Source organism: Berghia stephanieae, chromosome 6 (assembly GCF_034508935.2).
Source record: "Berghia stephanieae isolate SIO BIC M18660-M18661 chromosome 6, UCSD_Bste_1.3, whole genome shotgun sequence".
Classification (NCBI taxonomy): Eukaryota; Metazoa; Mollusca; class Gastropoda; order Nudibranchia; family Aeolidiidae; genus Berghia; species Berghia stephanieae.
In genome coordinates, this window is record NC_088365.1 from 2,538,706 (window position 1) to 2,566,205 (window position 27,500).

At 37.9% G+C, this 27,500-nt stretch overlaps 1 protein-coding gene across 1 annotated transcript in view; it reads right to left on the reverse strand.

Moving 5' to 3' along the window:
* LOC144975570 (zinc metalloproteinase nas-14-like) overlaps nucleotides 1-18,274 on the reverse strand; it is a 39,765-nt gene extending 21,491 nt beyond the window's left edge. The window contains exons 1-4 of the mRNA XM_078919733.1: nucleotides 18,196-18,274; nucleotides 6,761-6,814; nucleotides 6,169-6,226; nucleotides 2,398-2,469 (exon numbers count right to left, since the gene is read on the reverse strand). Coding sequence (XP_078775859.1) covers nucleotides 2,398-2,469; nucleotides 6,169-6,226; nucleotides 6,761-6,784 — 154 coding nt within the window. The 5' untranslated portion in view covers nucleotides 6,785-6,814; nucleotides 18,196-18,274. The remainder of the gene's footprint in view (nucleotides 1-2,397; nucleotides 2,470-6,168; nucleotides 6,227-6,760; nucleotides 6,815-18,195) is intronic.
* Nucleotides 18,275-27,500: the final 9,226 nt, after the last annotated feature.

A 27,500-nucleotide genomic window follows, 5' to 3' on the forward strand; every position in this document is an offset into this window, starting at 1 on the left:
CAAAGCGGGTTTCGCCAAGACCGAAGCACATCGGACGTTGTATGGACACATAAATGGTTGGCAGCAAAGGCACTCAAAGAAAACATATCCATAACAATAACCGGAATCGATATGTCCGCAGCCTTTGATACGATCGACAGAGGATAAGTTTTGGAGATATTAACAGAAATAGTAGACGAAGACGAGCTCCGAATAATCCGATTTTTCCTCAGCAACACAAAGATACAACCAAGGATATACGGGGCCACAAAACAGACGCAGTTCGAAAGTAACATCGGACCCCCCAAGGAGATAGTCTGAGCCCGATTCTGTTCACAATATACTTAGAACACGCTCTGAAAGAAGTTCGAAAAGTCATTCCAAAACCAACGACTCATATTGAGAATGCAATCCCTAGAGAAATCGCCTATGCAGATGATGTCGATTTTATTGGATCAACACCAGCAAATATAGACATCATACAAAATACCCTCATGAAATATAACCTCCAAGTCAATGCCAATAAAACCGAATTTACAACAATATCGAGGAACAAAGAGGAATGGAAAAGAACAAAGAAAGTCGGCTCACTAATTGGAGACACCGAGGATGTACAAAGAAGAAAACAGCTATCAAATGCCGCACTCAGTAAACTCACCAATGTATGGATTAGAGGTGACAAAATAAAGAGAAAAACCAAACTGAAACTGTACCATGCTCTTGTAAAACCGGTACTTCTGTATAACTGCGGCACTTGGGCGTTGACAAAATCCGAAGAAGAACATCTGGATGCCTTCCATCGCACACAGCTAAGAAGGGTACTGGACATCAAATACCCCAAAAAGATCTCAAATGAATCACTCTATAAGATCACAAAAGAAAGACCAATCTCCCTTGACATTTTACAACAACGATGGCAACTTTTCGGTCACATACTACGCAGGGACAAAAACATACCAGCAAACCAAGCCATGTCGGGATACTTCCAAAAACACGGGAACCTTTTCAGAGGAAGACCGATCACAACACTCCCCGTGATCCTAAACAAAAACCTCACAACACTTGGACAAAGCATTAGTCTCATAACGGCAGGGGACCTTGAAAATCTGAGAACCCTAGCAGAGGACCGGCAATATTGGAGACACCTCACACAGGAAATACTGGAAACAGCCAAGGCGACCCGATCTTTCGGTCGAGACGCGAAAGGCATCTAAGTAAGTAAGTAAGAAGTAATTTACAAACAATATAAAACTGAATGATATCACTCTGCTCTTTGACATCTTTGTTTGTACGTTTGGCACGCGTTTAATGGGCAACCAACAGCCATGGAACATTGTTCAATGCTCGTGGCCTCCACATGCACTAAGGGATTGCAAACCTACGAATTGCCCGCTAGCTGACTTCACTGGCGGACGAATAGAGTGACGGCCTTTCCAATGGCATGGATTGGATCCTGCTTGTTGTGTTCTAGGTGTGTGTCATTCCTTTCTTTGTCTATTTTTAGCTTTATTATTTTCTTTGCCCTACAACACTCAACACAAAGCTCTATGGTGAGGCTGAGGACCTAAAGCGGACCACAGACTTCATAGCAGATATCGGACTGCAGCCATAGATGTCCATCAGAGAACGAAGAAGAAGAAGAAGAAGATATCTTTGTTTTGTTTGTTTTTAGGTGTTTAACGGCGCTTTCATGCGGTCACCCCAGACAGACCATGGACCACATCCTGTCCGAATGCTCGCTGGGACCTCACTGCACCAATGCTGACCTGAGGGAATGCAACCAGATTGCCCGGGACTGGCTGACTCACTGGCGCGACAAGATATGATGATGATAACGGCGCTTTCAACACTATGTCGGTCACTTAAGCGCCCGTTTGATATTTTTTAGACACGGTTAGTAACCTTTTGATTCTCTAAAGGCTGGGTGCGCTTAACTCACTCAACCCTAGCATCGACTATAACCGTATTTAACCAGGTTACTTCTATCCCATACCTATTATTTACAAGTTTCTGAGACAAATTATAGGCGTAGTAAGTATCAAAGCTAATGTTTTTAGTTTTTGCATGTTAATGATAGTTGAATAAAACTATCTATGTACTTGTTCATTTTTACTACATTTTTTTTTCCAATTTTTGAAAGTAGCAAAAATCTCTAGGTTTGAGTGAGTTAAGACCTCTTGTCTAAAAAAAAAAGCATCACAAACTAAAACATCGTCTTATGTCTAATATAACATCGTGCCATCGTGTACGTTAGAGCGATAGAATAGAAACGATTATTGCATTGACCGAATGTGCCGCACAACCGTCTTGATTTAAAGTGGACTACGACATGTTCTTAAGTTGCACATTCCAAAAGACACTTGTTGAGCGTCTTGCTATATAAATCTATTATTTTTTTGGATATATCTAGGTACTTACGGTCATCTGTAGCATTTACAATGGCGTCGTCAATGGATACAGCATTAGCATCAACATGGTCGGCATCACTATCTGTTAAATACAATGTTATAGACAACCTGAGTAATGAACAAGTATTAATATAACAACTTCAAAAACAAACAAGCAAACAAACAAACAGACCAAAAAACCCAAAATAAAACAACAACAAAAAACCCCAAACAAACAACAAAATACCAAATGAAAAAAAAAAGAAAAACTGAGCTTTAGGTATGTAGCGCAATATCCACTAAATGTGCTTAATGCGCTTTACAGGGGGTCCCTGGTCAACAGCAACATTTGACATGTAGGACATGACGCCTGTTCGGCGATATTACAATTTTTCGGACAAAGACAACGCTGTTAACGGTCAGGAACTCATTTTACACCTGAGTACGGTGAGAGAATGTGAGTAAAGAGCCTTTTCCAAGGACTCAACTATGTGCTGAGCGCAAGGCTCGACCCCAGGACCTACCGATCCGAAAGCGAGTGTCATACCACTAGACCACATAGCCGCACAATACGGAACGTTTCGTGCTCAAAATCCTGAATAATAATAATAATAATAATAATAATAATAATAATAATAATAATAATAATAATCATAATAATAATAATAATAATAATAATCATAATGCTGAAAACTTATATAGCGCTATAACTCCTAGACACCAGACTCTACGCACTTAAATTACAAAATACTTAAGCTGAAATCCTTCTTCTTTCTGCATCGTATTGGCCGACTCGACGTGTCACAAAGACTTCTCTGACGTCTGTCTGGATTAAAAGTGATGTAGTATTAACGTTATTATTGTTTAGTTATTAGCTGAAGAAGGGTTTACAGCCAACACGTTTTGTGTTGTGTTATTTTCTAAAACTGTTACACCATGTACATTTATGTTTCTTTCACTTCACAGTTTCTAACAGCTTTTTTGTATTCACTTTTGGTCTCAAATTTAGATCATAATATTTTATGAAGAGATTACACACAAAAAATCAACAACATGCATTTGTTTACATGCCGGATACCTTTGTTTGTCATTTGTTTACCAGATGGAGGTATTCACAAAATGCTAACTTTCAATGCTATTAGGGAACAATGGTATAACGTCATAATAATGTCCCGCCATCCTGTAGTATATCTTATGTAATTTTATTGATCTGATCATCAAAACGACCATGCGGTTTGTTAAAAGCTAGGTGTTAAAATTATGAAATATTTCAGTGAATGACAGAACCAGTCAGAATGTTGAAAAGGTTTGAACTGAGATAATGCCCAGAGTGGATATTGTGCTATATAAAATCTCAAATTATCCGCAAATAATTCGTTTTTTTTCCTTACTACATGAAAACAAGCCGTTATTGGTGGCAAGTTTGAATGTTGCTTCCTGTATTTTACGAAATATCTACTAGATATTTGTGTTTGTGTGTTATTTGTGTGTGTGTATGTGTGCGTTGGGGATGCTGTGCTCGTGTGTTCGTGCGGTCGTGTTTATGCGCTCGTGTCTGTGTCTGTATTTGATATGTATACATGAATTATAATATTTGTGTTTGGGAATTACGTGAAAGTGTGAGTGGGTGTGTATTTTGTTGTAATACATGCGTGAGAGATGCACCATACGGAAAGCCAATAGGTTACGACATTATGCGCCATGGAGAAAAAACAGTATTATATTACTATTATTGCCATCACGTTTACCAATATACATTGCGTCAAAAAATACGATTGTAAAACACAGCTTTAGAATAATGAGTAAAGGACCGTGACTTTCAAAGCTTGCAAAGTCGCACTTTCAACTGTAAGAGAAAATTGAAATTTCTCGTCAAACTTTGAGCATTTATATAGCGCAAAACTCAATAAACGTGCTCAAGGCGCTTTACTAGAGGTCCCCCGAGGCAACGACAACACGTAACATGCAGGACGAGTCCTTTAGTCTCTATTTATCAAATTAATATATAAAGTGTTGCTATTGGTTCTTGGTTGTACATTTTTACATTTTTGTGCATTTGCATATGGGTTCAAACCGAGGGTCATGGGGACAACATGTAATATATATATATATATATATATATATATATATATATATATATATATATATATATATATATAATATATATAATGTATACATTGTCGCCATAGATTCTCAACTTTGTGTTTATACATTTTTATGCATGCCACGTCTATAAACGAATTTCCATTTATTTTTGATGAATAAAGTAAATATTATTATTATTATTATTATTATTATTATTATATATTATTATTATTATTATTATTATTATTATTATTATTAATTATTATTATTATTATTATTATTATTATATTATTATTTATTATTATATTATTATTATTATATTATTATTATTATTATTATTATTATTATTATTATTATTATTATTATTATTATTATTATTATTATTATTATTATATTATTATATTATTATTATTATTATTATTATTATTATATTATTATTATTATTATTATTATTATTATTATTATTATTATTATTATTATAATTATTATTATTATCAGTGAATAAAGAGACAAAATACATGATTTGATAATTGCTTCATGGACCAACAATACCTTGAGTGTTTTGAAACCTCAATTTTTTTCTTGTGGATATACTGTGTCCTATGCGTCTCGGTAAAATACTCACATCATCCGTCGTCCAAATTTAACACACCAACACACATAAATGTGTGTAACCTTTAATGTTTATAGTCAGATTGATATAATTTAGTGAGAACGTATCACTATGAAGCTGTTCAAAAATAATAACAAATACATGAGTGACGTCATCTTCCTTCCTGTTATAGATAGTTTGCTCTTGACATAGAAGATCACAACATTGCCATCCGGAAGTATAACGGACCAACACAAAAAACTATGTGTAACCTTAAACGTTTATAGTCTGGTTAATACAGTTTAGCGAGAATTACTCATAAACGCGGTGGCAAAAAACAAACAAACAAACCAATAATAAAGACTCGTGTGACGTCAACTTCATTCTATCTATAGATTGCTTGAAACTGTTACTTCATTGTCTATATGAATAGAACGAAATGCCGTGACTCAGGCCTTTGTTGTTGTTTTTTTTTTTGACGTCCATGTTTGTGCGCGTAGTTTAGAAGAATATTGATGGCTGTGACTTAGCAGGTAATCGCCTCAAAATCGAGTTAATTCTCCCCATAATCGTCTCAAAACGGTATCAAAATCAAAACAAAACAAAAAAGAATAACCACCACCCCCTCCCCCCCCAAAAAAAAAAGGCGAAGCAAAGGGAAACAAAGAGAGGAAAAGCCCCAGACCCCTCCCCCCCCCCCCACACACAAACAACAAAAAATATACTGTATAAAACAACATGAAAACAAAAAAGCAATCAACCCCCACCTAAAAAACGAAAACATGAAAAAAAAATCACAAAAGTAGAAAGAAAATAAACCCAAACAATAAAAAATGAACTAAAAAACAATACAAAAAAAAAACAAACAAAAAAACAACAAAACAAAAAAAAAAAGAAAAGGAAAAAGAAAAAAGGTAATACACCAAAGCAAAACAAAAACACACAAAAAAAAACAAGTTAAAATCAGAACAAAACCAAAAAAAACAAAAACAATTAAAAAACAAAACAAAACAAAAACAAAAAAAACTAACAAAAAACAAAACAAAAATAATACGTAACGTAAATTTCAGTATAAACAATATAAAACAATACAACATCATAAACAGTCGGGCTACCAAAACTTACCTTTAACCTTCTTTGACGCTTGGGTCCCAAGTAACAGGAGGGATTGCACGAGGGTCAGCTGATAATGGAGTCAGAATATTTTTTTAAAGTCATCATCATCATCATCATCATCATCATCGTCGTCGTGGTCATCATCATCATCATCATCATCATCATCATCATCATCATCATCATCATCATCGTTATCACATTCTTCATCTCCCCACCACCACCACGTCACCAACACCACCGTCATAATCATCATTGTCACCATCATCACCGCCATTAACCACCACCACCATAACAACAACAACCACCACCCAACAACCAACACCACCACCCAACAACCAACACCACCACCACCACCACACACAACTCCCAACATCACAACCCAACACCACCACCACCACCACACCATCCCACACCATCCACAACACCACCACCACCACCCATCACCACCACCACCACCACCACCACCATTACCACCACCACCATCACCACCACCACCACCAACACCACCACCACCACCACCACCACCATCACAACCACCGCCATCAACAACTACACCGTCATTTTCCACCAAATATATATTTATCGTCCTCATTATAATTACCAAAGAAAGCCGCCCAATTTTCATCTTGTTGGAATTTGATTATTTTATCCTCTTCTGTTGAAAAACAAACAAACAAACAAACAAATATCATGAAGACAACATGCAATAATCAGGTTACTCAAAGCAACGTTCACACATTGCGCTGATCTTGCGACCAGCTCACTGCGATCCGAAATCGATCTTCGGATGACCTTCACTCCAAAATTTTGTCGATTGATCAGTTAACCAGTTAAAAAAAACAAAAAACAAACAAAAACAAAACAAAAAAGTGAACTTTTATATAGCGCAATATCCACCGAACGTGCTCAATATCATAATAAAATATCATGAGTCTGACCAATTCAACTTTTGATTTAAAAATTAAGCTCTTAAAATGAGCTTTTATATAGCAATATCAACTGAACATGCTCAAAGCGCTTTACAAAGGGTCCCTGACCAACAACAACACGTAACATATAGAAAGACACATAACGCCTGTTAGGCAAAATTACATTTTTACCCCCGAGACAGCGCTGTTAACGGCCAGGTACTCATTTTACATTTGAGAACGGTGAAAGAATGTGAGTAAAGAGTCTTTTCCAAGGACTCAACTATGCGCCGAGCGAGCCTCGAACCCAGTACCTTCCGATCAAAAAGCGAGTGTCATACTACAAGACTACATAGCCGCGCATAGTTAATTGTCGCACTCTGAATAAAGTCGTATTAAAAATTTGGTTAGAAAACTCGTCCTTTAAAATATCAATCGACTTAAATGACTCTCTTCTTCTTCAGCTTATCCCGCATTTTGCAGGGTTGCCATAATGAATGCCACATCTCCATGCATCTCGGTTCAGCACATTATCTTCCTCCAGGCCCAGTTCTTTCATATATCATCCTTTACCTTATCCCACCATCTAGTCTTTGGGTGTCCCTTTTCCCTCTTTCCCGCTAATTGTAAGTCCAATACTTTCCTTCCCACGTACTCCCTCTCTCGTCTCTTTACACTTCTTAAATGACCATCATCTTGACAAAAGCCCACAAACCTAGAACCTCGCAAATAAATGGTTAAAGAATCGGCTTAGTTCGGAATTGTCCTAAAATGGTGGGTGGGATCGCTGATTGGAGTCGTAGCCATCGGTAACTTATAGCCTAACACTGAAACCCAAAAATGACGTCAAAATGCCAGTCTTTTGCCACAAAAGAAAACAAATCGTGAGTTGTATTCAATAGTTCAACCAATGAAATAACTTGTTTCTTTGAGCTCTACTAACGACAACTCACTAGACGCTACACAAACCTAAAAAATGACGTCAAACTGCCAGTCCTAGACGGTTGTTGTGTCAGGCAGTAGACATCGTTAAGTTATAGCCTGACACTGAAACCCAAAAAGACTGGCATTTTGACGTCATTATTTGTTTTTGTTTTTGCACCGCCGAGTGAGTTGTCGTTAGTAGTGCTCATGGAAACAAGTTGTCCCATTGGTTGAACTATTGAATACAACTCACGATTTTTTTTCTTTTGTGGCCAAGGACTGGCATTTTGACGTCATTTTTTGGTCAGTGTCAGGCTATAGATAGTATGCAGATGACGTCACTCAGGCCTTTGTTATTGTTTTTGCCATCCGCGTTTGTGAGTTGTTCTCACTAAACTGTATAGATAGAATGCGCTTGCCAAGGAGTTCACAACATTGCCATCCGTAAGTATAACGGATCAACACACAAACTCTGTGTAACCATGAACTTTTATAGTCTGGTTAATACAGTTTAGTGAGAACAACTCACAAACCGGATGGCAAAAACAATAACAAAGGCCTGAGTGACGTCATCTGCATACTATCTATAACAAGACTATAAAAGTTCATGGTTACACAGAGTTTGTGTGTTGGTCCGTTATACTTCCGGATGGCAATGTTGTGTACTCCTTGGCCAAGCGCATTCTATCTATAAGTTAACGATGGCTACGGTCAGGCAAAATATGTTAACGATGGCGACGGTGGACTAGTCTATACACAAAATTATGGATAGTATGCGCTTGGCCAAGAAGCTCAAAACATTGCCATTCGGAAGTATAACGGACCAACACACAAAACTATGTGTAACCTTGTACGTATATAGTCTGGTTAATACAGTGTAGTGAGAAATACTCATAAACGCGGATGGCGAAACAATAACTTGAGTGATGTCAACTTCGTCCTATCTATAGGACACCGAAGTAAAAGTTTGTAAAATCTGACTCCATCACCAGCGTTGTTCGTCTCTTTGAAAATTTTGACACATCGTTATTGACTTACTTGACATAATACTACCTTTCGCCATCAAGGTCGTCCTACTTTGCAGATTCGGCTGTTTTGCAGTTCAATTTTGTGAAAGCAATCCGCTCGTCTCTATTCTGTACTATCATTCTAAGTGATTTTAGTTGTATAGTTCTGTGTTTGCGTGTGTGTGTGTGTGTTTGTGTGTGTGTGTGTGTGTGTTTATGATGTCATTTAATTTAGTATTTTTTAAGTAGTTGTTGAGAGTTAGAAGACTTACAACATTATTACATGTAACTGTCAACATTAAATTACAATTACATAGTATAAATTGCTTCTTCTTTGCAACTTATCAAATTTGGCACAGTGTGTAGTCAACCCTTTCAAAACGATTTGTTCCTGATTCTAAGATAATTGATTGCATGTGTTCTATGTAAGCCATATGTCTATTACCCATCATCATTGATAAGAAACATCAATAAAACATTTTTATAGAACACCAGATGTTATTTGCCATTTTCATTCACATCCTCTTCGTCAATATGACAATAAGACCATAATATTCTAAAATATAGAAGAAAGATGATTTGTTTGTTTTTGTTTTTAAGGGTTTTACGGCGCTTGCAACACATTTAGGTTATATCAGCGCCAGTAAAAAGGAAGAAAATGGGATAGTAAAAAGTTCTAGAATTACAATTACAGCACCCAAGAAAAAGTAAGACAAAGGGGAATTGAGAACAAATAGGGATCAGATGTAGATTCCAAGAGCACACCACCAATGTACTTAGTTTGAAATCACCTACAAGTCTCATCCAGACACAAGCACAAAATCCAACAAAGAGGAACACACTCAAATGCTTACATTATACATTCAAAATAAAAATAATAATACATAACAGAGAGATGATTTACAAGGAAAAAAATATCATCTCCCAAAACAATAACTGCATTTGATTGTTTCCCTCCCAGCTAGGATTCCGGCCAGTGCCAGGACAAAACCAAGTAATCTCATTCCGAGACAAAGACAGAAAGCATGTTGGATAACAGATATAAGGGGATAGAAGACACAGTATGTACCTCCCTGCCCGCTATGGGAGGTCAGGATCCCCACCAAGAAAGATGATTTAGAAACACATTATTACAAAATGACTATCAGAGCTTATGACGCAAATGCTCTACTTATATTGGTTATTTTAATTGTATAAATAATAACCAACAATGTTATTATTATTATTAACAATGATAAATTAAAGTACATTGCAATCTTTATGTGTTTCTGTTACGTTAGTTAACTGATTACGAACCCCCCCCCCCCTAAAAAAATGAAAAAAAAGAAGAATGAAAATAAAAGAAGACATATTCAAAATAAAAGAAAATCACAATAAATAACAACCAACCCCCCCCCCCTCCCCAACAAAGCAAAACAAACAAAAATTAACAGACATTCAATCTTAAAACAAACAAGAAAAGGTGCACATATTTCAACACATATTTGAAACATGTACTCGTCGCAACGAACAAACCATCCGACAAATTAACAAATAAAAGAAATATAAAAGGTAACAACCAATTAAAAACAAACAATACAAATTCCAAACATAAAAAATAAACAAAGCAAATAACAAAAAAACCCCCAAAAAGTAAAATAAATAAAAAACAAAAAAACAAAACAAACAAAATACCAAACCAACCCCCCCCCCCCAAACCCCCAAAAGAATGAAAAATATTAACAAAAACAATAACAACAACAAACAAACAAACAAACAAACCCTGCAGCAAGGCTTTTGGAAATGAGTACTAGATACTAAAGTGGACCTACAGCCTTTATTTGGGAGTGATTTTCTTTGCTTATTATAGCGTCGTTTTTATTGCTTTGTTTTGATGCTGTTTGATATACTTGATTGCACGTGTGTGTGTGTGTGTGTGTGTGTGTGTGTGTGTGTGTTTTGTGCGTTTATATATAAATTTATATTTGTGCTATTTGTACAATGAAGTAGATAAATGGTTTTTCTTTAATATCATATAAATTAAAAAGTTCTATCTTTCCATTTACGCTCGCAATTTACATTTTTTGAGGTGTGTATTTTTTTCTGATGGTGGCCCTAAATTCGACACTGGGACCGTAATTTCGACACTAGGGGCCCTAAATTCGACACCTACGTCACGAGTTCTATACATGCAGTGGCGTATCCTAACTTGTGTTATAAGGTCCACTGCTCTTTTCTCACTGTCTTCTTTTAACATATTACTATATTCTTAACTCACCAAAATGATTAATCTTGGCATAAAATGAGAGAGTTTGTCCTTAAGTATGTATAACTACTACTACTACCACTACTACTACTACTACTACTACTACACTACTACTACTACTACTACTACTACTACTACTACTACTACTACTTACACTACTCCTACTCCTACTACTACTACTACTACTACTACTACTACTACTACTACTACTACTACTACTACACTACTACCACTACTACTACTACTACTACTACTACTACTACTACTACTACTACTACTACTACTACTACTACTACTACACTACTACTACTACTATACTACTACTACTACTACTACTACTACCACTACTACACTACTACTACTACTACTACTACTACTACTACTACTACTACTACTACTACTACTACTACTACTACTACTACTACCACTACTACCTACTCTACTACTACTACTACTACTACTACTACTACTACTACTACTTACTACTACTACTACTACTACTACTACTACTACTACTACTACTACTACTACTACTACTACTACTACTACTACTACTACTACTACTACTACTACTACTACTACTACTACTACTACTACCACTACTCTACTACTACTACTACTACTACTACTACTACTATACTACTACTACTACTACTACTACTACTATACTACTACTACTATACTACTATTACTACTACCACTATTACTACTACTACTACTCTACTACTACTACTACTACTACTACTACTACTACTACTACTACTACTACTACTACTACTACTACTTCTTCTTCTTCTTCTCCTCCTCTCTCTCTCTCTCTCTCTCTATCTCTCTCTCTCTCTCACACACATTCACACACACACACACATACGCACACACACAATTTATATACGTGCGAATAACCACGATATTCAATAATTTTACACAGACTTCTTTGTAATTTAACTGGAAACCGATACATTAATGACCCTGTGTCGTCCAATAGTGTTTAGTTGATTTCTCCCTAAATTATCTGGCAACTTCTTATATTGTTTACTTTTCTTACCTCCTACTTCCGATTGGAGTGACAGTCACTTTGTCTTTGATTAAACTTCTCGTCTTATCTTTCACTTGTCGTCGACATTCCTTTATTTTTAATTGTGTAAGATCGTAACATTCACACATCTTACAACCCTCTCAATGCTGTGTTGTGTCGGCGTGAAACATTGATTATGAAGTTGAAATCGCAAAAGCTGATTTGAATTGATTTGGCCCAATGGAGAGAATGGATGTAGTTAATTATTATATTTTTAAAATTATCAGATCAGTGACAATGTCATTCTCATGTATGTTTTTTCCAGCTTCTTCTGTTTTCTTTCCTTACTTTTATTTTACTTCTAGCAATATAGCATGGATTACTTACTTACTTACTCCTCTTTGGAGTTTCATAAACACATAAGTTCTACAGTACTTACTTACTTATCCGAACCAGCGACCACCTGAGCTCTAGCCCTTCGGTCTCGTGCAATGACGTAGAAGAAGGTCGACAGTAAGGAGCTCCAGTGACTTCTGTCTACCTCACCCCAGGTCCAACCGAAGGATGTCATTTCTCTATTCACCGATCTTCTCCAAGTTTTCAGTGGTCCCTATTGCGATTAACCTTCGGGGTTTATCTCAGCGCTGTTTTTATTATTATTATTTTTTTTTTTATAATCAGATTGCCGACAATAACGATAAATCATAAGTTATGCTATTTAGATGAAAGGCGATGCTATTCTCATGGTCTTTTTCCCCAGCTTCTTCTATTTTCTGTCCTAACATTTACTCTATTTGCTGCGTCGTCTAGCAATAATCATCATCATCATCATTGCCTTTTTCACCCTGGGTCAGGGTATAGGCCACAGACAAACAGTTTCCATCCTTCTCTATCCTGAGCCAACTTTTTTATCTCATTCCAGGTCTTACCACTTCTCTGTATATCAGCTTCTTTAATTCTTCTCCATGTTCCTCGTGGCCTTCCCCTTGATCTTCTGCCCTGAGGGTTCCAGTCCAATACTTTCTTTGTTATAGTTGAGTCATTCTTTCTAAGCGTGTGTCCAATCCACCTCCACCGTCTTCTTCCTATATCCTCTCCCACTGGTTTCTGCTGTGTTCTTTTCCATACTTCTTCATTTTTTATTCTATCCATCCATTTTATTCTGAGTAGCTTACGCATGCACCTGTTTACGAAAATCTGTACCCTCCTTATACATGCCTGTAATGCGTTCCAAGTTTCACATCCATACAGTAGGACAGACTTCACGTTTGAGTTGAAAAGTCTTAGCTTTAGTTGAAGGGAGATATCTTTAGTTCTCCAAACTCTGTTCAAAGATGTGAATGCAGCCTGTGCCTTTCCTATTCGTGCTTTCACCTCTGCTTCCGTGCCTCCATCCTTGTCAATTATACTTCCGAGATAGCAGAAAGTGTCTATATCTTCGAGTTCCTGATCTTTTACTTTGATCTGCTCCCTTTGACGCGTACCTATCCTCAAGACCTTTGACTTTGCAGGGTGAATTCTTAGACCAATTGATTCCGAGAGGCTGTTTATAATTGTGGTTTTTGCTTGCATCTGGTCCTGGGTGTGGGACAGAAGAGCCAGATCATCTGCAAAATCCAGATCATCCAACTGTGTCCAGGGGGTCCACTGTATCCCATTTCTTCTCCCTTTGGAGGTTTCCTTCATTAGCCAATCAATGGCAAGGATGAACAGGAATGGTGAGAGCAAGCATCCCTGCTTGACACCAGTCTTAATTTCAAAGCTGTCAGTAAGCTGATCTTCATGTACAACCCTGCAACTTGATCCTTCATACATTTCCTTAATGAGGTTTACTATCTTTTCAGGGAGTCCATAATGTGCCAGAATTTTCCACAATGTTGCTCTGTCAATACTGTCGAAAGCCTTCTCGTAATCCAGAAAGTTGACAATAAGAGGAGAGTTCCATTCTATAGACTGTTCTACTATGACTCGCAGAGAGGCAATCTGGTCGGTGGTTGAACGGTTTTTCCGAAAACCTGCCTGTTCGTCCCGCAGTTTAGCATCTGTTGCATTCTTAATTCTCTCTAAAATAATACGGTTGAAAACCTTTCCTGGGATAGAAAGAAGAGTGATGCCTCGATAATTATTACAATTACTGAGGTCCCCTTTCTTTGGAAGCTTGATAAGATGTCCTTCCTTCCAATCCTTTGGGAATATCCCGTCATTCCAGATTCTCTCAAATAGTGGGTGCAGGGCCTCAGCATTTCTTTTCGCATCAACTTTTAGAGCCTCCGGTGGAATCTGGTCTGGTCCAGCAGCTTTCCCCCTTTTCATCTTGTTAATGGCACCCACAATCTCTGCTATCGATGGTGGATCACAGCTAATTGGTAGCTCATTCCTTGCAGGCAAAATTTCTGGCTGGTTGTCTGGTGGTGGTCTGTTCAGAAGGCAGTTGAAATGTTCCCTCCATCGTTCAGATTGAGCCTCTTTTCCAAAAATAGTTTTCCCATCTTTGTCTTTGACTGGTACCTCTGGTTTCCCATATTTTCCAGCAAGTGTCTTGGTAGTTTGATAAAGGATCCTCATGTGTCCTCCAGTCGCTGCTGCTTCTGCTTTCTCTGCAAGTCTGTTCATGAATGCTTCCTTGTCTTTCTTCACAGATTTTTTTGACTTCCTTAGCTATGGCTCGATACTGCTCTTGTGCATCCAGTCTTGAAGCCCTTGTTCGGCTTGCATTCACTTGTTCCTTCCTTGTTCTCCTCTTTTCAATAAGGTCCAAGGTGGTTGGACTTATCCATTCTTTATGTTCCGATTTCTTTACCCCCAATACCTCGTGGCAAGTTGTTATGTAGACTTCCTTGACCTTTGCCCAATGTGACTCTACATCTATGTCCTCCTCGAGCTCAGTAAGAGGTTGGAATCTATTACTCAATTGTAGTTTGAATTCCTCATTCTTTTCCCCATCAAGTGCATTCACCTCGAATTTTCTTCTTGTATGTGATCTGGCCCCGTGTTTTCTGAGTCGAAGCTTAAGCTTTGCCAATAGCAGGTGGTGGTCTGATCCAACATCTGCCCCTCTCCGTACTGTCACATCTTCCAATGAACGTCTGAATCTACGAGAGATACAAAAATGATCAATCTGATTCTCTGTCACACCATCTGGTGAGACCCAAGTTGCTTTATGGATCCTCTTATGGGGGAACACTGATCCTCCAATCACCAAACTGTTGAATGCACAGAAATTTGCAAATCTCTCTCCATTATCATTCATTTCTCCCATGCCATGACGTCCCATGATACCTTCATAGCCTACGTTATCCTGTCCCACTTTTGCATTAGCATCTCCCATCAATATGTTGATGTCTTTCCTTGGCAACTTGTCAATGACTTGTTGTAGCAGACCATAAAATGTATCTTTGTCCTCATCTATTGCATCATTTGTTGGGGCATAGATCTGTACAATGTTCATGTTGATCTTCTTACTCCGTGTTGTAAAGGACGCCATGATGATCCTTTCTCCGCATTGTTCCCATCCTCTCAGTGACTTCTGGGCAAACTTGCTTAGAATTATTCCTACTCCCTGTGTATGAATCCCGTCCCCTCTCCCTGAATATAAAATCTTCTCCCCAGACTTGAGGTGTTTCTGTCCGGATTGTATCCAGTGGGTTTCGCTTACTCCAAGTATATGCAGCCTGTATCTTCTCATCTCAGTCACAACTTGAGAGCTTTTTCCTGCTTCATACATGGTGCGAACGTTCCACGACGCGATTCGAAGCTGCTTGTTTGGCGAAGACGTCATCGGGTCAGCAGAGTCCTTTCGGCTTTGTCTGTTGTCCTTCATAAATTCTGTAATTCCAGAAACTCTTCGGTCGCCCAAGCTAAAAAAAGGATTTAGTTTGTCTGTCTGTGTTTCTGTAACGGTTTGAGTTTAACGGAAAGGGGTGTTAACCCTTTGCCAACCCCCAACCTGGAGGACCAGGTGACTCAAAGATGGGGGAATCACACACCATTAGTCGCCTTTTACGACACGCTGGCTTGGCGTTGGGCTATTCTTGACCCTCTCAGTTGAGGGACCCCGGACACCACACGGGGCGTCTAGCAATAATGCATACATTAAATTTAGAAAAAAAAGAAGTTCAATAATAGATTTTGATATGTAACCAAACGTCCGAAAACAATATAATGGCGGAGTTGATGAATCAATTCCCGATATTATTATGATTACATTTCATCTTTTTTTTTCTTCCGCCCTTCCGCCACGACATCATACGATATCGTCGCTAAGGCATATAGATAATCCATCAAACGGGATGTCTGATGTCAACAGGAATCACCAACGTTGTCCAAGAGAGCAAATTGGCGGTTAATAATCTTGCCCAAAGGCAAACTTTGTCTTTAGGGTCTATTCCAAGAAAAGAGTCGAGTACCCAATGCGTCAGCCGTTGGGCAGCGCCGCAAATTTAGCTAGGGCGAGATGACTTGCTCATGGCCACGCAGAGCAGCGAGTATTAGAACTCGGTACCTTTCGGGTTCGAAGCAAAACCGGTACTGTTGTACCACGCTGCCCCAAGCTCAAAGGTCAAAGGATATAAATAACCCTTTACACCGTACATTACGATGTCGGACTTGAATTCATTGCAAAAAATATAGAACTCGTGTCAGATTTATGTTTTATTGAGTAATATTAAATTAATTTAAATTGAGCTTTATATAGCGCAATGTCCACTAAATGTGCTCAAAGCGCTTTACAATGGGTTCCTGGCCAACAGCAACATTTAACATGTTGGACGGGACACGACGCCTGGTAGGCGATATTACATTTTTTTTTGGAGAAAGGCAACGCTGTTAAGGGCCAGGTACTCATTTTACACCTGAGTACGGTGAGAGAATGTGAGTAAAGAGCCTTCTCCAAAGACTCAACTATGCGCCGAGCGTGACTCGAACCCAGGACCTTCCGATCCGAAAGCGAGTGTCATACCACTAGACCACATAGCCGCACAAGTAATATTGAGTAATATAAATACGGTTTCATAGTCATTATAAACCCAAAAATTCATATTTCTGACCATTCTAGATATAATTTCTTTTTTTTTGGTATCCGTCTGACGCCGATATAAAACAAGTTTGTCGCGAAGGTACAGGTTTGAGAGTTTTTGCCAATACGAGAGTCATTTAACTCGATCGACATTTAAAGTACAGGTTTTCCGACCAAATTTTGAAACACAAGTTTTCCAGAGTAAGGGAGTTACATGTTAAAAGAACTCGAGAAAAAGTAAAAAGGGATCGTGGATAGCTCATACAGTAGAGTCACGCTCTCACCGGCCAGGCGGAGTTGTCGTAGCAGTATGATCTCCCAAACTGGAAATATACATTTGACCCTTTTTTCCTCTCAGCAAGCGACACAACTAAGTAATCTCTTTTAACGACAAAGACGCATAGCAAAACAAAGAAATAAAATAATATAGGAGGACCAACGACACAGCATCGTGACCTTTTCGCCAACCATGGGTCGTCAAACGATCTTAATCATGAGGAGATGGAGGAGAAGAAGGAGAAGGAGGATGAGGAAGGAGAAGGTAGACAAGGTGCCTTGAAAAAAGAAAAAAAAAAAGAGGTAGAAGAGAAAGAAGAAGAAGAGAAGAAGGAGGAGGAGGAGGAGGAGGAGGAGGAGGATGAGTAAGAGGAGGAGGATGAGGAATAGGAGTAGGAATATGAGGAAGCGGTGGAGAAAGAGGAGGACGATGAGGAGGGGGAGGAGGAGGAGGAGGAGGAGGGGGAAAATGAGACAGAAGAAAAGAAAACTGCTATAGAAGAAAAAAAATGGAAGATGAAAGATGTAATAGAGAAAAAAAAATCAAGATTAGTAACATAATTTTACAGTATAAATCTCCCGAAATCAATATAATGTGGATGGGGCACCAAGGCATAAAAAAATAATATATGAATTGACATTCTCACCTTGTGATGTCGAAAAGGAACCTTATGCTTCAGCTACTGTTAAGACATTTATAACGAAAACGACTCGAACACACAGGGAGACATTTACAGAGTAGACAAGTGAGCGATTAACCGAGTTCTTCATTTAAGAAATAATATGGTCCAATCCCATGTACTTTAACCTAATAATTATATAAATAATATGCGCTTGGCTAAGAAGCTCACAACATTGCCATCCGGAAGTATAACGGACCAACACCCAAAACTGTGTGTAACCATAAACGTTTATAGTCAGGTTAATACGGTTTGGTGAGAATTACTCATAAACACGGATAGCAAAAAAAACCCCCCCCCCCCCCAAAAAAAAAAAAAAAATCAAAGATTGGAGTGGCGTCAACTACGAACTATAAATGGGCGGTTTGGGTCTAATTATTAGGAAAATCCTTCAAAACATTAGTTTGAGATTTTGGTGGAAAATTATATTTTATTATCTAAGAAATAATATGGATAATCTCAAAATAGACTTTATAGGCAGGAAAAACACTATCGAAAAGGGTACAGGTAGCTAGTGAGAAAAGTGTGAAGAGTGTGAAACAGAAAGCGATTTTGCTGTTTTCTCAATATGTCATTTTTCTAGGCGTAGTATGGAATAATGTGTCAAACATTTCTCAGAATCTATTCAATGAAATTTTCTGAAAATCTTCACAATTATCACAGAAATAATGTATTATGTCAACATAGAGAGATTTATTTTGATAAGGTATGTGTATTTTTGATTATAATTATTAATTTTTAACTTCAATTTTGTCATAACATTTTGATTCGCAAATTTGTAATGTTCTAATAAAAATCCCATAATATGCTAAAGCTGCAAAATCTTTCTATAGAGAATGAGATTAGCGGAAGAGTAGCGTCCCTTGATTGGACGTCACCTTACAGAGAGAACGTCAATATGGTTTTGCGAATGAGTCTCTCTCGTCCTCGCTTCGGTGAAGTGTCTCATGATGCCGCTTTCACCGGAAGCGAGAACAAGAGAAGCATGCGCAAACCATATTGACGTTCTCTCTCTATTAACTTCTCCGCCGGTGACGTCCAATCAAGGGACGCTACTCTTCCGCTAATCTCATTCCCTATTATGGTAGCACAAAATGCTACAATGTTGATAAGAGAAAAGAATATGGAGGTCATTCCTTCATTAATTTTTGTGGAATGTTTTCCACAAGATTGTTATAGTTATTTTACCCCTAAATCAGGTCGCAAACAGGAATCAATACAGATAACGTATATTTATCACCAAACGTGGTTTTTTAAACCTATAATGACGATACAGAATGATTAAAACCGCCTAATATAGGTAATTAAAGTTTTTTTTTAGAAAAGACCCAGACCATCCCATAATGTTATAAAACTTAACTTGACCTTTTATGTAGCGCAATAACCACCAAACGTTCTAAAAGCGCTTTGCAAGGACTCCCTGACGAACAGCAACGCTTAACAATTAGAACGGGATATGACGCTTACAGAGATGACGATGTTAACGGCCAGGTACTCATTTTACACCTGAGTACGCTGAGAGAATGTGCGTATAGAGCCTTTTCCACGGACTCAGCTATGCGCCCAGCGAATCTCGAACACAGGACCTTCCGATCCGAAAGCGAGTGTCATACCACTAGACCATATAGCCGCACAATGATTAAACATAAAAAGAAGCATATTATAGGATCGCTTCAGAATATTTTAGTCAAAGCAGTTTCAGTTCGTTATCTCTCCTATTTTGTAATCCGTAACGCCGATATTGTATTATGTCGGAATGGACTTTAAGGACAGACTAGGAAAGACAAGTAGTGACGTCACACCATTGAGCTCTTTGATCTTTTTTTATATAGCGCAATATCCAAAAGCACTTTACAAGTGGTCCCTGGTCAACAGCAACATTTATCATGTAGGACGTGACATGCCGCCTGTTAGGCGATATTACAATTTTTCGGACAAAGACAACGCTATTAACGGCAAGGTACTCATTTTACACCCGAGTACGGTGGGAGAATGTGAGTAAAGAGTCTCTTCCAAGGACTCAACTATGCGCCGAGCGAGGCTCGAACCCAGGACCTTCCGATCCGAAAGAGAGTGTCATACCACTAGATCACATAGCCGCACACCATCTACTTTTCTATTCCCAAATCCTTGGAACCATGTATGTAACCAGGCATTCGGAGAACTACTAATAATGATTAGGTTACATATTGAGTCATGGGTATTTTAGTAGATTAATGTATAGATAGAACGACGTTGACGTTACTCAGGTCTTTGTTATTGCTTTTTGCCATCCATTTTTTAAAACAATTTAAAGTTAAAATGATCGAAATATGAAATTTTGAGTTCATGAACTTAATGAGACTAGTATCGATCATCTAATTATAACGAAAAAAATCCTACCTAACTTTCATAATATTATTGACTAAAATTCAATTTTCCGAATTAATATTACTTCGGCAGAATACAATTTTCGGCTCTGCTGGTAGAGCACTCACTTCACACTCAAAGGGACAAGACCGATCCCAGGTGCTGCTCGAAGCTCGAAGAAATAAATAATAATGTGAAATTGAATGTAAGCTTCAATTTAATTACAAAAAACCCCAGATCAAATGAACGTTTCGGGTTTCCCATTTATCAAAAAACAGGATGAATGAAACACCATAATAATAATAATAATAATAATAATAATAATAATAATAATAATAATAATAATAATAATAATAATAATAATAATAATAATAAATATGGCTGCGTAGTCTCTGTGGACGTTTGCCGTGAATGTGTGCGTCACTTCGTAGTTAATCAGTCTGTTTCTATTATCCAGTTAGTTATCTGCCTCCATAAATCTCTGTCTAGTGCAAGTGCTCTCAGCTTCAGAATGTCATCATGTGTATTAAGGTGCTGAGGCAGTTGGATGTTTCCTTTTGTTGTTGAAATCAGTTCTTCGGTTGTTGTTTCTAAATGTATTTGCCATTTTTTGAGATTCAATGTTGTTGGAAGTGATTAAATTAATGGGATTGCTTATAACCCAATAAACGTGATTTAATCTAATCATTTCACCCTCTCACCAAACACCATTAATAAAACAAGGAATTTGTTAAAATTAAGAACGATGAAAGTAAAACAAATGAATTGAGTGGAATATGTCAGTATATTATGCACTCGCCTCTCTCTGTGTAACTCTCTTTAATTTTATAATTACGTCACACTTTTCTAGCAGATCATTAAGCACGATTTAGGACTCATGATCAGGTATTTATAGATTCTTAATGCCTACTTAAATAACGATAAGGCTGTAAAAAAGATAAGGCGTAAGGATATACTATTCTTTCGTTTTTTTGTACTTATTAAACGAGTTAATTTTATGTTGCCTAATAACACTACGAACTTTCGAGTATGTGTTATTACAAGACAAAAATATAAATAATTTAATAAACACAAAGAAATGAAAGAATACGTTTATTGCACTCCTCCAAGAAAAGTTTTTAGATATTTCATGACCAATTGTAATACCGCGAAGTGGCCGAGTGGTTAAGGCATTGCACTGTGACCCGGATGACCCGGGTTCGAGCCCCGCTTCAGGCACTTTCATTTCTTTTCCTTGAGCAACATTACTAACCCCCAATTTGCTCACTTGGACAACATGGGTGATTCCTGTTGACATCAGACATCTTGTTTGAAGAGTTATCTATATTCCTTCGTGGAATGCCTAGGCGACGACATCGTGGCGCAAAAGGCATAATTAATTAATTAATTTATTGTATGGTATTAGTACTTCTATTCGCCATAATTTGTATTTGCCATCACCTTGAATGGCAATTTGATCCAAATGATAAAAGCGTTGGATTTGCATTCCAAAAGTAAATTTTTAATTACCAATCAGCTGCCTTTTACACCTTATTTCACACCAATAACATGTGCTATAAACTTTTTAGCTGTCGTTGGATAAAGTTTTAATTGAACGCGTTCAAAGTATTATTGCGTTTTCACTAAGAAATTGTAGCGTTTCCCAATGGGAGTGTCGAAGTACTATACGATTATTATACTATCGGTTTTTGGAATTCCGGACTTGTTCATAATCGTAGCACGAGTCTATGTGTGCACGTTGGGAACAAAGTTCGAATTCCAAAACTCAAGAATGTAATAAATCTTTTATTATACTCCCCATTTGAGTTTGGAATGAGTACGGGCGGCAGTTGAAAAGCGTAAGAGAGGAGGTGGCGGGAGGGGGGGGGTGCGACCTATTGACATAAGGCCCCCCATAGACGCCGACATCCGCTGGTAGCGGGACGGATGACCTATCGCTTTGACCCCATCCCTGCGTTTATCGCAGATGATTTTTGCCCACATACGGGGAGATATTTTTTTTAGGCGATCGGCGATCGGGGGCGTGGCAGTATAAAAAGTGGACAATTTTTTTCGGATTTTCGCTGTTTTCACGTCGGATTCGTGATCAGCGTCAAATTTACAATAGGTTTGATACTAAGAACTGTGTGTTTACTCCAAAAATTGGTGAAATTAGAAATAAATTTTAATTAATAGTGAGGCTATGTGGCCGACAGAACCGATCCCAGTTACTGTCTGTTATTCTATCTTTCGTCTTGCCACAATAGTAATTACTTCTCACTAAATTATATCAATCAGACTTTTAAACGTTCAAGGTTACTCGTAGTTTTGTATGACGGTACGTTATTTCCGACTGGTGGATGTTGCGAGCATTTTACCTAAACTCATAGCATCAATAACCGTCCAAGATATTCGCATCATATGTAGCAATAGCTATAATAATCTAACATGTCGAGAGAGAGAGAGAGAGAGAGAGAGAGAGAGAGAGAGAGAGAGAGAGAAAGAGAGAGAGAGAGAGAGAGGAGAGAGAGAGAGAGGAGGAGAGAGAAAAGAGAAAGAGAGAAAAATTTACTTGCGCTATATATACCGCTATATTCAATAAAGGTGCTCAAATCACTTTATAAGGGTCTTTGGCCAACATAAAAACATGTTAGACGAGACATGACTGTTAAGCGATATTGCAATTGTTTCCCGACAGAGACGACGCTGTAAACAGCGAGGTACTCATTTTAACAGTGAACAAGGTGAGAGAATGCGAGTAAAGAGCCTTTTCCAAGGACTCAATTATGCGCCACTCAGAGCGGGACTCGAATCCAGTACCGTCCGATCCAAAGGCGAGTGTCATTTTACAAGATCACATGCATAGCCGCACAAAAAAGTGATGAGAGAATATATTCATATGTATTGAAGGAGGAGAGAGCGGATGGAGTGAGTAAAGTTCTTGGATATTTATAGAAGGAACCAAATTGACGTCACTCATCTCATTGTTATTGTTTTTTGACACCCATTTTTATGATTATTTCTCATTAAAATATATCAGACTATAACGTTCAAGGTTCCATGTAAATTTTTGGGCTGGAGTGATATTTCTGGCTGGCGGACTTTGTGAGTATTTTAATTTAACACAGAGCATCAATAGAAGGAATGAATTTGACGTTAGTCAACCCGTTGTTATTGCTTTTAGACAGCATTTTATAATTAACTTATCACTAAGTTATATCAATCAGACAATGAACGTTCGCGTTTGCAGTTTTGTGTGTTAATATGTTATACCCCGATGGAGATGTCGTGAGTATTTTTCCAATACGCATAACATCCATACATTTACAATCCGATTTACTCATTTTAATAGTGAACAAGGTGAGAGAATGCGAGTAAAGAGCCTTTTCCAAGGACTCAATTATGCGCCACTCAGAGCGGGACTCGAATCCAGTACCGTCCGATCCAAAGGCGAGTGTCATTTTACAAGATCACATGCATAGCCGCACAAAAAAGTGATGAGAGAATATATTCATATGTATTGAAGGAGGAGAGAGCGGATGGAGTGAGTAAAGTTCTTGGATATTTATAGAAGGAACCAAATTGACGTCACTCATCTCATTGTTATTGTTTTTTGACACCCATTTTTATGATTATTCTCATTAAAATATATCAGACTATAACGTTCAAGGTTCCATGTAGATCTTTGGGCTGGAGTGATATTTCTGGCTGGCGGACTTTGTGAGTATTTTAATTTAACACAGAGCATCAATAGAAGGAATGAATTTGACGTTAGTCAACCCGTTGTTATTGCTTTTAGACAGCATTTTATAATTAACTTATCACTAAGTTATATCAATCAGACAATGAACGTTCGCGTTTGCAGTTTTGTGTGTTAATATGTTATACCCCGATGGAGATGTCGTGAGTATTTTTCCAATACGCATAACATCCATACATTTACAATCCGATTACTCATTTTAATAGTGAACAAGGTGAGAGGAATGCGAGTAAAAAGCCTTTTCATAGGACTCAATTATGCGCACTCAGAGCGGGACTCGAATCCAGTACCGTCCGATCCAAAGGCGAGTGTCATTTTACAAGATCACATGCATAGCCGCAAAAAAGTGATGAGAGAATAGATTCATATGTATTGAAGAGAGAGAAGAGCGGATGGAGTGATAAAGTTCTTGGATATTTATAAAAGGACCCAAATTGACGTCACTCATCTCATTGTTATTGTTTTTAGACACCCATTTTTATGATTATTCTCATTAAAATATATCAGACTATAACGTTCAAGGTTCCATGTAGATCTTTGGGCTGTAGTGATATTTCTGGCTGGCGGACTTTGTGAGTATTTTAATTTAACACAGAGCATCAATAGAAGGAATGAATTTGACGTTAGTCAACCCGTTGTTATTGCTTTTAGACAGCATTTTATAATTAACTTATCACTAAGTTATATCAATCAGACAATGAACGTTCGCGTTTGCAGTTTTGTGTGTTAATATGTTATACCCCGATGGAGATGTCGTGAGTATTTTTCCAATACGCATAACATCCATACATTTACAATCCGATTTAAGTTTAAAAGCAACGTAGACCACGGAAATTTTTCCATTTTGTGGACAATAAAGATTTGTTATTAATCGTCATTATTATTATTATTATTATTATTTATTATATTATTATTATTATTATTATTATTATTATTATTATTATTATTATTATTATTATTATTATTATTATTATTATTATTATTATTATTATTATTATTATTATTATTATTATTATTTATAAAACAAATCGACAGTGTTCCCGTGGCAGGTTAAACGGGTACTCCTCGGGACTACTCGCATTCGCACCCTACCCCCCCCCCCCCCCAACCACCACCGCCACCCCATCACACACACACAGCTCTTTTTTTTTTTTTAGGGGGAGTTGGGGGGGGGGCGCGTTGTTTGTAGATTATAATTCAGGGTTACAATGCCCACCCCTGTCATCACATAGTCAAGGCTTTTTGGCATCTGCCAATCCCAAATGTCTGTGTCAAGGTCGACCGTCATGTCGCGACAACGGGTGAGGAGGAAAAAAAAAATAAAAAGAACTGGCATATTATTATATCATTACATTGAAAATCATGAAAACTATTTCTTATTTTGTATGAACGAAACTTTTGCCATCTACCTCTTCCTGGCGCAACATTTATAAAAATATTATTTTAAAAAATAATAACACAGCATTTATTTGGCGCAATATCCACGTGCTCAAATCGCTTTACAAGGGGTCCCAAGGCAACAGCAATATTAAACTTGAAAGACAAGACATGACGCCTGTCAGGCGATGGGACATTTTTTTCCCAACAAAGACAACGAACGGTCATGTACTCATTTCACACCTGAGTACGGTGAGAGAATGTGAGTTAAGAGCATTTTCCAAGGACTCAACTCTGCACCACTCAGAGCGGGTCTCGAAACCTGAACCTTCCGATCCGAAAGCGAGAGTCATACCACTTGATCCATCACAAAACAGGGAGGGGCCCTGTTCTGTCGGCCAAATAGCCTCAATATTAATTAAAATTTATTTCTAATTTCATCAATTTTTGGAGTAAAAACATAGTTCTTGGTATCAAACCTATTGTAAATTCGACGCTGATCACGAATCTGACGTCAAAACAGCGAAAATCCGAAAAAAATTGTCCAATTTTTTATACTGCCACGCCCCCGATCGCCGATCGCCTCGAAAAATATTTAGCAAGACGGGCTTTGCGAGCGATGGACCGTACCTAGGTTTATCGGCCAGGTATTTGGCCACACACATTGCGTTTTCATCCCGGTTTGCCTGATCGGGGTCTGGACCAGGATCATATCCGGGCGTGTATGGAGCCTTTAAGGGGCCAAGTGTGTAATTTTTAAATTGTCTAATTGACAACATGGATTACGAACGTTTTATTGTAGCTGTGGAAAACGAGTCTACCGCTATATGACAAAGCAAACAAGCATTGGGTGATAAGGGCTTCCTGAATTTGGTTCTCCTCTTTTCTATAAAAGGAGATATAATCTGCAACAAGGCATGACACGTTTCTGGTTTCATTCTCAAACAGCCAAGGCATTTGCTGGTATCACTTAGTACTTCGGCAAGAAAGTGGTGGCATTCTCCGAATACTAATCTTCTCCTTACCCTCTCCTTACCACCTATAGGAAAATCGTCACATTCGTTACGATACAACCAACATTTTTCTTTTTCATATTTCTTTTGTACATCAGAAAATTTAAAGAAAATGAACAGTGTGCTGTAGAGCATGTTTTGCTAAAGAAATTATGTATCGTTAGAACTTTACTGTTATGTTGTCTGAGTGATAACAAAAATATTTTTGTGTTAGTTGAGTGTGAGGTTTTGGGGATAATCCTGAAATTGGCTGGTAAGGAGATGCACCCAATATCTCCATCTGTACGCTTTTCTCCGCTTCAGCCAATAAAGCATCATCAATCGAAACACGCAAGAACAACCACGCCTGACGCCATCTTGAACGTGTAAATGACGGACGGGATGTGGGTCCACCCTGCTTGCATTTTCACATGTCTTCCGTTCACGAAAAGTGAGAATATGCGTGAAGTTGTATGCAATGTGAATGTGGCTCCACTCTGCTTACATTTTCACATGTCTTCCGTTCACGACAAATGCGAGTATGTGTGAAGTTGTGTGCAATGTGAGTGTGGGCCCACTTTGTATCGGCCCTTATACGTGCACAATATAAATGTCAGGGTAACTTAAATACTGTAAATGGAATCTCCAGAAACATTGACCAAGATGATTCGAACTGCTTCAAAATCCCACAGACAAGAACACAAAACTACAGAAAGTCTTTCTTCATTAGGACTATCTCGGAGTGGAATGGGCTGGATGAACTGGTCATCATGGCATCACACCTAAACGATTTCAAGGCCCGACTGACATGGACC